General features: G+C 31.9%; 1 protein-coding gene across 1 annotated transcript; it reads left to right on the top strand.

Moving 5' to 3' along the window:
• Positions 1-775: 775 nt before the first annotated feature.
• Positions 776-4,297, top strand: LOC100246547 (GABA transporter 1). Its single transcript, XM_002271007.4, has 7 exons — positions 776-1,064; positions 1,743-1,973; positions 2,656-2,753; positions 2,909-3,095; positions 3,185-3,315; positions 3,409-3,642; positions 3,723-4,297. The coding sequence occupies exons 1-7, from the start codon at positions 890-892 to the stop codon at positions 4,101-4,103; spliced, it is 1,437 nt and encodes a 478-aa protein (XP_002271043.4). The 5' UTR covers positions 776-889; the 3' UTR covers positions 4,104-4,297.
• Positions 4,298-11,059: the final 6,762 nt, after the last annotated feature.

Below are 11,059 nucleotides of genomic sequence, written 5' to 3'. Positions count from 1 at the left end.
AAAAAACATAAATATTATTATTTAGGATAATAAACATTATAAATATTATCAAAATATTAAATCGGTTTGAATCCGATTAACCCAAACTCAATTCAAATTAAGTTTGAAGCGGATTCGAACCTTAACCCAAACTTAATTCAAATTAAGTTTGAATTGAAAAAACTTAATCAGAATATTAAAAATGATTGCTTAATGTGGGGTTGAATTGCGTCAATCTTACGTAACTTATCATTAGTCTTTGTGTAAAACAGGTTGTTATTGGTATATACCAATTTTTTTTTCTTACTCAATGCTTTATCTTCCACTTTACGTAAAAGACTTTTAGGTCCTACGAGTATAAAATGAACTTCCAAAACTTGCGAACGCAACTTCCAACGGTTAATTATTAAGAAATAATTATGGTTGCACGTGGTTGCTCCAATGATTGTATAAAATATGTATAAAACTTTAGTTCAATAAATCATTTTTATCTTTCTTTTCCACCCAAATCATGCAAGTCATATCTCAAGGTGTAAGTTCTGTTTGGATACCGTACTTGAATATGATTGTCTTTTTTTAGAAAACAAGGCTAACAAACTTTGGATAAAATTTGGAACACTTCTAATTATTTTTCGTAGTGTGTTTTGTACAATGACTAAAAATAGGAAGAATTATTAGGGTGACTTTTTTCAACACGCAATCGATGAGTAATTCAACTTGGTGGATGTCGACGATGCAGAAAAAATTGGGATTGAATTCTTAAGTTAGCATTTGATTAGACCATAACACTTGACTCCACGTGTGAAAAGCGAGGAAGATTGGGTTGAATGTTAAGTGGGAATTGTCAAAAAACATGGGCTTTGATGTCGTTGCCAACTTTAATTTTTGAGGGGGCTGATACTACATATATATGTATATGACCATCCCATATTCATTTGGCTCCGCTTCTCATTTCTCCTTCAAGAAAAGAGAGATGGGTGTATTTAATACAGGCTCAACTGCAGCGGATGAAGGAGAAGAGGCAGCCGCTCCTCAGCAGCAAAAGGACCTTGATGCCGGTGCTCTCTTTGTTCTTAAATCCAAAGGTATTTGCTGCATACTCTATCATCCCATTCTTCCTCCTTTTCTTGCTTTACTTCACATATCTAGACAAATAACAGATGGGATTTGAAGCTTTGGTGGGTGTTGTTTTCTTGTGTTTGTATGAATCTCTCTCTCTCTCTCTCTCATCTCATCCCATATTCTTCAGCATGTATCCTTCCTCCTACAAACACACCTTACTACACCCAACAGCATTAATCCTAGTTGCAACTACAAGTCTACAACAAAACCTCCACAAAGGGTTGGTGGGAATACTTCCTTAAAATATCTTTTTTCATGAGATTCCAGATATTTTTGGGCTGCATTGAAATTAGGAGAAATAATGGGAAAAAAAAAAAAAAACAAGCTTGGAAAGAAATCTTAAACTCTTTTTTTTTTAATAATTTATATGTTGTAAAAGTAGAAGTAATTTTGAAAAAAAAAATATGTAAGAAATTAAAATAATATTTATTAACTTCACGTTTCTAAATTTTTATTTTTATTTTTTAAAAAAGAAAAATTGCTACCACATAATCTTTGGCCCTGGCCATGTGGGTTTGATCGTTTAGACCCGGAATAAATGGCATTCCAATAATTGACTAGTAGACTAATACTGACACACACATATACAGAACAGAAATATCATATGATTGGTGGGATGTGAATACGATTATGAAATGCAGGATCGTGGGTGCACTGTGGGTACCACTTGACAACTTCAATTGTTGCTCCACCTCTCTTGAGTCTCCCATATGCATTTACATTCTTGGGATGGGCAGCTGGAATCCTCTGTCTAGTGGTGGGGGCTCTCGTCACTTTCTATTCTTACAATTTGATCTCCCTGGTTCTCGAACACAATGCCAACATGGGCCGCAGACACCTCCGCTTCCGCGACATGGCTCATGACATTTTAGGTATGAATCTCTACGTATCAATACAGAATACATAAGTACGGTGTAAAATGTAAAATGCTTTTCCTTCTTCATCTATCCACACATTTGAATTGACTATGAAAGTTGTGGGCGATGACTATTCCATGTTCGACACCACCAACTCCCAGTGCCTTGCCTGCATTCGTGGCTTACAGATATCCGTATCATGGGCAAGAGGGAGGTGGGATCCACTTTTAGGTGGAGCATATGTGGCCGAAAATTTTGAAGTTGCTTTCTTCCCATACCACCGTTCAAACCAACCAAATTGGAAAAGAAACAAACAAAAGAACTTAGGGGTGTTTGGTACACGAGAATAGGGAGAGAGAATAAATATCTCATTCATTTTCTCCCTTATTTCTATATTTAGATAAATATTAAAAAGATATAAATGAAATAAAAAATTATTCAAACAAAAATAAAATCCAACTTATAAGTCGGATTTGAATTTATTAAAAAAAGATAGTATTCTGATTCATTAAATCCATATGATAATATAAAATAACATAGGATACTACAATTTATGAGATCATGTTATGATTCTGTGGCCAAGCTGGCTGAAAGGAGAAAATTAAGGGAAACAAACATACAAGACGGAGAAGTTAAGCATTCTGGGTGCATTTATTTTCATTTATTTTGGCTTTGATTAACACGTTGGATTTGGCAGGGCCAAGATGGGGTCAATATTATGTGGGGCCAATTCAATTCTTGGTCTGTTATGGTGCCGTTGTTGCCTCTACTCTGCTAGGAGGACAATGCCTGAAGGTCATTCCTACTCTAAGCTCTTGATCATTTTTCATTTTGCCCGAAACTAAAAATTACATTTACTTTCTAAGCTACCCAAATTCTTCTTTTTTGCCAATTTGTGCATGTTTGATGCAACATCTAAATTGAGAGTTTTGTAATGTATGTTTTTACAGACAATTTATTTGCTGTCACACCCAGATGGGAGTATGAAACTTTTCGAGTTTGTGATCATATTTGGAGGCCTAATGCTGATTTTAGCTCAACTCCCATCTTTTCACTCACTCAGGCACATCAACATGGTTTCCCTGGTCCTATGCCTCGCCTACAGTGCTTGTGCCACAGGCGGTTCCATTTATATCGGTAAAAAACACACAGAAAAGAAATATTACATTTAGAGCATTGTTTATAATTGCACAAAGTTTTGTTAAAGCATTGATCACTTTCCCTAGGAAATTCATCCAAGGGGCCAAAGAAAGACTACTCCGTGAATGGTGACGCTGAAGATCGCCTTTTTGGGGTCTTCAACGCCATTGCTATCATTGCCACAACATTTGGGAATGGTATCATCCCTGAAATTCAGGTTTGTGGTTAACTAGCTCCATCCCCTTGATTATATTTTTCAAGTCCTATTCCAATGATAACTGTTGGGATGTAATGGATTTCTTGGTTGCAGGCAACGCTGGCACCACCAGTGAAGGGGAAGATGTTCAAGGGACTGTGCATTTGTTATACAGTGGTTACGGTGACTTTCTTCAGTGTCGCCATTTCTGGCTACTGGGCATTCGGCAACCAATCCGACAGTCTCATCTTGAGCAACTTCTTGGACAATGGCAAAGCCTTGGTGCCAAAATGGTTTATTTTGATGAGTAACATGTTCACAATCATCCAACTTTCAGCAGTTGGGGTGGTGAGAATTGAATCTTTCTCCCTCATGCCCATTATAAGATTAACCAACAACTATAGCTAACTACATGGTTTCATTCACAGGTTTACCTGCAGCCCACAAATGAAGTGCTTGAAAAAACATTTGGAGATCCAACAAGCGGTGAGTTCTCTGCCCGCAATGTCATCCCAAGGGTCATAGCTCGATCACTATCCGTTGTTTCAGCAACAACTATTGCAGCAATGCTTCCATTCTTTGGAGACATCAATTCAGTGATTGGAGCTTTTGGTTTCATGCCCCTCGACTTTGTCCTGCCTGTGGTTTTCTTCAACTTGACATTTAAGCCTTCAAAACGAAGTCTCCTTTTCTGGGTAAATGTTACTATCGCTGTGGTTTTCTCAGCATTGGGGGTTATAGCAGCTGTTGCAGCAGTTCGGCAAATAAGTCTTGATGCAAAAAATTATCGGTTATTTGCTAATTTATGATTAAAGAGAGAGAGAGAGATTGTTAGGTTAGGTGATTGTTTTACATTCTGATTTGGTCTGTCTTAAGTTGATAATATAGACTATATTACCTCTGAAGCTTGTCATCTGCTCATGGAAGAGGGTTATCATATATTGCAGAAATAAAACAGGGGATAGGGCAGAAATAGCCAAGGAATGAGGTTCTAGAGCAAAAATAGCTTCTTTCATTATATTTAGTGATTCCATATGCTATGATACAGATGTTCCAAGTTCCATACCAATTATAATTATTCAACAGCAACACCACCCTACCAATACCTTGCAATTTCAGGTATTAAGGCAATCTGATACCGTAAGTTGTAACCTTCAAGTCCGGGGGCTTTGTCTGCATGAAACCCACATTCTACAAATAGCAATGATAATTCCAAATTCAACCATCACTGATAAAGGTCAGCAAAAGTAGCATCATCCAGATAGCTTAGTTCTGAGACAGCAGATGCCAGAGTCATGAAGTTCTTGTCCCCATCTGCTGCTTCTGCTGTTGTTGTTGGGACTCTTTCTGCTTTCGAATTACCAGGCGGAAGTACTTGCAGCAACTGAAGAATATTTAGCAGCATACATGTCCTTTTAGGTTACCCCTGATGATTCTGTTTCTCTAAACCACAGTAGAAAAAGAACACAACATGAGTCCCACAAGAGAGATCAGTTCAATTGTAATTGACTTAAACTGATTCTAGGATGTTTCCTTGGCGCTTCTTAGAGACCCCATTTTCTTAATTTTAGTTGCCTAGCTTTCATTGAATTTTGAGGAGAACTAGGAGTATAATTCAGAATAAAAGAGATATTTAACAAGCCCACAGCAGTTACAGGAAATCACGGCCTTACTTGAATTGGACTAGCTGCCATTAAGGAACCTACAAGTCCACCACCAAAACACAACCCCCCATCAGAATTTCCCAGTATAATGCTTAACATGCAAGCTACCCTATATCACCAGATGTAAATGAGCCTAGCCTGATAAAGACATAATCTCAAAGTACTAATGCAGGTTTTTATAAATGATACTAATGCAGAAGTTTTCAAAGTACTTTCCATCTTTTCAATTCTAGCTCAGAATATTATACAAAAACACCTAGGATTTTATTTGGAAGTATTTTCCAAAACAACACCTCAAAAAGATGTACTTTTAAATAATTTTCAAAACTAGTTTTTTTTTTTTTTAATGTTCTTTTATAATATAAATTTGTTTGAAAATTTGGAATGTTCTTAACCATTTTTTTTAAAAAAAAATTCTTAAAATAACAATAATATTTTATTTTTAATCCTTCTCCATATTTACATACTCAAAATAATTGAAATACGTTAATCATAAAATAGTTTGTTTATAGTACACTTCTCAAAAACTTGTTTTGAGAACAATTGACAATCAAATATGTTTTCATATTTTTTTCCTTCTAAAAAACAAATAACAGTTCTTAAAAATAGTTACATATACCACTCAAATCTATTCTAAACAACAACTTATTATTTAAACAATTTTTCAAAAAAAAAAATTCTATCAAAAGTTTTTCAAACATATTTTCAAGAACAATTTCTAATATGCTAAACATTCATCAATGATGATGGAAATAGTATAGATAGTTTGGATACATGGACATATTGAAAAAATAGTATTAAAAAATTAAAACAAAAGATTTGAATGAAAACTTTTGTTGCTATGCTTGTTTCATAAAATTTGAGAGATAATGCAAGAAAAAAAATATAATGAAAGTAAATATATAAAAAGAAAAATAAAAAAATAGGTTTAAAGTTAATACATTAATTTTTTTATGCTACTTTAAATATTTTTCACTTATTTTAACTTCTTCTAGAAAATATTAAATAATTTTAAAATGTATAATTTTTAATTAATTTTAATTATTTATTTATATAATAAATCAAAAGATGAGAAAATCATTTTTTTTAGTATAAATTTTCATGTTTTTCTTCTTTCTTTTTTTCATGAGTGCAAATAGTGATTAGTAGAGAACAATATACATATAACCATGATGTTATGAAAAGAAAATACATATACAGAAACCCAAATAATGTTCTCACCATGCAAGCCTTTTGAATCTTTTTGCTAAATCATTGACTCAATCAAGAAATTCTTTGCAAGTGAACCACTTTTATTTCTCCTCCATGTAACTATTTATTATAAATAAAAAAAGTCAATATATTATTGGATGATTTTCAATACTTATCATTATATAGACAGTCTTAGCTACCAATATTTTTCACCACATAAATAATTCAATACAAAAGCATTAGAAAGCAAAGTCTGCTAATTAATGGCAATGATAGTATATACCATGGTATTTATTCAAAATTAGGGCATGACAATATATAGAGAAAATAATCATTCACAATGAAAGACCATTTTTAACAAGATGACTAAACCAGTTGAATAATAATTCCTCTCCTAGTTACAACACGGTATCTTCATGTATACATTTTAAAACATATATGGTACATCATAATAGTTCCTAATCTAAAGATTAATAAGTCCCAATAGCATCTTCAATATTATTTTAGGATTTTGCCAATTGATCCAATAGTATGCACCATAATTGATGTAATTAGATTAATTAAATACTAATTTAGAAGTTTAATCATTTAAATGGAAAAATAACAATTACACATGATATGGACCTCAAATTGGCTTTTCCTACACTAGAAGCTTCTTTTACAGTCCAATAAAAACTTTTATTTGTAATCGGTAAATTTAATACAAGCAAGTTAATAGATCTTTTTTAGCTTATTTAAGAAGTTGTTGTTGGATCTTTAACAAAACTTTGATGGTATCAAAATTATATTGAACTTTGATAATGCTAAGATTGCCTCTTTAAACTTGACTTTAGGAAAAACTGTTCCCTAATAAAGGAAATAAAACAAGCCAAGACAAGTCATGAGAAAAGTTTCTCGTACAAGGGAAAAATTATCTCAAAATTTTTCTCAACAAAGAAGTGGGATTCTCTCTCTCCCCAAGTGGGTAAATCCTTGTTAAGTGAGTGTTTTGGCACTATGAGAGATTGAGATTTTAAGTTTACAACTCATTCTACACAACTTTTATCATTATGTTTTACAAATTTGTCAAATATAATAATTTAGGGGTTTAATTTCTTGATAAGTGACTCCTTTGATAGTATGAGAGATTGGGATGTTCGAGTTTACAACTTACTCTAAACTTGTTTTTTTATCAATAAGCCTTGTGAATTGTTGTCAAATACAACAATTTAGGGAGAAAAATCCTTAATAATTAATGATTGTTTTGACAGTACGAGAGATTGGGTTTTCTAGTTATAACTCACTCACTCTACACTTGTCTATTTTCATTACACCTTCTTTGCAAGTTAAATGAAGGTTTTGATTAAAACATCAAATATAACAAAATTGAGCTCTAGTTATGAAGAATAGTAAGTTAGGATTTTAAAACGATCAAATCATTACTAGATAAAATTGCATCCATAATTATATTAGATGGATGCAAAATAGTTAGATCTAATCCTATGGAAAAAGATTATCTTCATGCGGAGAACTAAGCATTTACTTGGAAAAATACTTTACCTTATTGGATGAGTTTTCCACGAGAATAACTAAAAGATCTTGAAGAAGTTCACTTGAAAATGACCTTGTAGGCTCCTGCATCTCTGAGAGTCCGTCGTTTACCTGCTAAGAACTTATAACCTCTCTCCAAAACAAGACCCTATTAGGGTTTGCCTTCTTTATTTCCTTATATTCCACACCTAAGTCATTTCTAATTTTAATATTTTTCATTCATTGCAATACTTAAAACCATATACTTTCTAAGTTTGTTATGGTAATAAAACATGATCAAATTACCTTCAAATTTTAAAATAGTGCACTAAGAATTTTTTTTTCTAATCAATAATTATGAAAAAGTTACCCATAATTAAACCATAAGCATTAAAAATCATATCATAGTACTATAAAAAATTACATATGGGCTAATTCACTTGGGGAGTCACCCTATTCCACTACATTGGGTACTGCTATTTAGTCTCCTAATTTTGGTTCTTCCATTATAGAAGTTTACAACAACCTTTGGAGCCATCACTCACTATATTAACCAAATCGCACTTGATGTTATAGAGCTTTTGTCACGAATACTAGTCTAATGTTTACTAATCTCCATTGATATGTGCTAGATAATGCAATGTTACTACTCTACTTGGCTATTGAAATTAGCTTGGGTTATAGGCTCATGAGGTTTCTACTTCCCTTTTCACAAGCCCATGAGACTTAGAAAATGATCCACAATATAAGGCACCTGAAGTGTTCAATCCATTTCTGATGTGAGATTGTCCACTTTGAATTAGCTAGGGATTGTCCACTTTAGCTTATGCAATCCAACACACTCCCACATGCACGTTCCAATAGGATGATTACTTGATCACTGTCCATAGTTACAACCACGACTATTGTAGTTGTGCTTCCATTCTATGGAGACATCAATTCAATGATTGGAGCTTTTGGTTTCACACCCCTCGACTTTGTCCTACATGTGGTTTTCTTCAACTTGACATTTAAGCCTTCAAAACGAGGTCTCATTTTCTGGCTAAATGTTACTGTTACTGTTACTGTCACTGTGCTTTTCTCAACATTGGGGGTTATCGCAGCAGTAGTAGCAGTTTGGCAAATAAGTCATTGATATAAAAAATTATCGGTTATTTGCTAATGTATGATTAAAAGAGAGCATGTTCGGTTAGGTTAGGTGATTGTTTTACACTTTGATTTGGTTTGTCTTAAGTTGAAAATATAGAACACAATACCTATGAAGCTTGTCAGCTGCTCATGGAAGAGAGTTATCATATATTACAGAAACAAAACAAGGGATAAGGGCATTGAAACGAGGTTCTAGACTAAAAATAAGTAATTTACTTACATTTAGGTGGTGTTTGTTTTTTATTTAATTATAAATAGAACTTTAATGCTTAATAATGTTAAATATTATATTGTTTGTTTTTTTAGTATTTTATTTCTATTGAGTATTAAAAAGTAAAAAAAAAAAATTAATATATTATTTTTTCTATTTAAAAAAAGTTATATATTTTGACTTTTTCTATTTAATAAAAAATTTATAATAAATTATGAAAAAATAGAAAAACAAACTATCTAAATTCCAAAAATAAATTGTTTTTAGTAAAAAGTCAAAAAAACAAACACCACCTTAGTGATTCCATATGCTATAATACAGATGGTTCCAAGTCCCGCACTAATTATAATTATTCAACTGCAACACTACCCTATCAAAACCTTGCAATTTTAGGTACCAAGGCAATCCGATATAGTAAGTTAGACTTCAAGTCCAGGGGTTTTGTCTAAATGAAACACATAGCACTCCACAAGCAACACTAATAAATTCCAAATTCAATAGCCACTAGTAAAAGTCTTGCACTATTGTCAAACGTTTTGTCAACTGCTCCGGTCAGCTACCAGGGTCATGAAGTTGTACGTCGTCCCCGTCTGTTGGTTCAGCTATTGGTCATGTTGAGACTCTTTTTGCATTTGAAGTATCAGGTGTATGTACTTACAGCAGCTGAAGATTTGGCAGCATACACGTCCTATGAGGTTCCTGGATGATTCTATTTCTCTAAACCACCACAGTCAATCTGATAAATGAAAAAAAAAAAAAAATCCAACATGAGTCCTACAATAGAGATCAGTTCAATGGTAATTAGCTTAACAAAAAAATGATGCAAATGCTTAACATGCAAGCAGTAATCACTAAATGTAAATGAACCAGATAAAGATATAATCTCAAATCATCCTTGCATGAGAGTGGAATGGAAGCCGAATAAATTAGGTTGCTTTAGGAACATTAAAAAAAAAAAAAAAGAATTCTCAAATTAAAAACAGTTTTTGAACCATTCCTTAAAAAATAAAAAATAAATTAATTAATTAAAAAAAAAAAGAAAAAAAAGGTTAAATGTGAAAAATAGTTTTGGTGGTGACTTAGTTTTTGTAAATAACACTAATGCAAAAGTTTTTAAAGCAGTTTCTATCTTTTCAATTTTTGCTTAAAATATTATACAAAAAAACTCAAAGTTTTTTCAAAAACATTAATCAAAAAGTAGTTTTTAAAAACAATTCTCAAAAGTAATTCTTTTTACCTTTATTAGAATAACCTTGAAATGCTCTCAACTTTTTTTTTCTTTATTTACAAGTATTTCTTAAAATTAACTATAATAATAATTTTCTAAAATAGTTAAAAAAAATGTGAAAAATTTGAAAATAATTATAATATATTATCACAAAATACTCTATTTTTAGAACAACTCTCAAGAAACTTGTTTTGTGAATAATTGACAACCAAACGTGTTTTTATATATTATAAAAAAAAAAATAAGTGTTCTTGAAAACAGTTACACATAACCCTCGAATTTATTCTAAAATATGACTTATTTTTTAAATATTTTTTGAAAAATATTCTATCATAAGTTTTTTAAATATATTTTCAACAATAGTTTTCAATAAAATTTCTAATACTAATCAAGACTAAGCATTATTGGTGATGGAAATAACAATAGTTGGATATATGGAAATATTGAAAAAAATAGTATTAAATTTATAAAAAAAAAATTGAATAGAAAATTTAACGCTATATTTGGTCCTAGAAAATTTTGAGAAAAAAGAATAGAAAGAAAAAAAAAAAGTAAAGAAAAATAAAGAATAGACTTTAAATTAAGAAATTGTTTTTTATACCACTTTAAACATTTTTTACCAGCTGAAGCATCCTGAGCAACTTCTTAGGCAATGGCAAAGCCTTGGTGCCAAAATAGTTCAGTATCATGAGCAACGTTTTCACAGTTCAGATCATAGCAGCAATTCAGAAAATAAGTCTTTAATGCAAAAAAAAATCAGTTATTAGGAAAAATATGATCCAAAGAGAGCACATTATTCTGCATTCTGATTTG

This window comes from Vitis vinifera, chromosome 6 (genome assembly GCF_030704535.1).
Source record: "Vitis vinifera cultivar Pinot Noir 40024 chromosome 6, ASM3070453v1".
Lineage (NCBI taxonomy): Eukaryota > Viridiplantae > Streptophyta > Magnoliopsida > Vitales > Vitaceae > Vitis > Vitis vinifera.
Note: the sequence above shows the minus strand (reverse complement) of the source record. Positions and strands in the feature narration are given on the sequence as shown.

Excerpts from the sequence above, each read along its gene's own strand:
- LOC100246547 (XM_002271007.4), top strand. The coding sequence starts at position 890 with ATGTATATGACCATCCCATATTCATTTGGCTCCGCTTCTCATTTCTCC. Across the intron at positions 1,065-1,742 it reads CTTTGTTCTTAAATCCAAAG|GATCGTGGGTGCACTGTGGG; the intron begins GTATTTGCTGCA and ends TATGAAATGCAG. Across the intron at positions 3,643-3,722 it reads AACTTTCAGCAGTTGGGGTG|GTTTACCTGCAGCCCACAAA; the intron begins GTGAGAATTGAA and ends TTTCATTCACAG.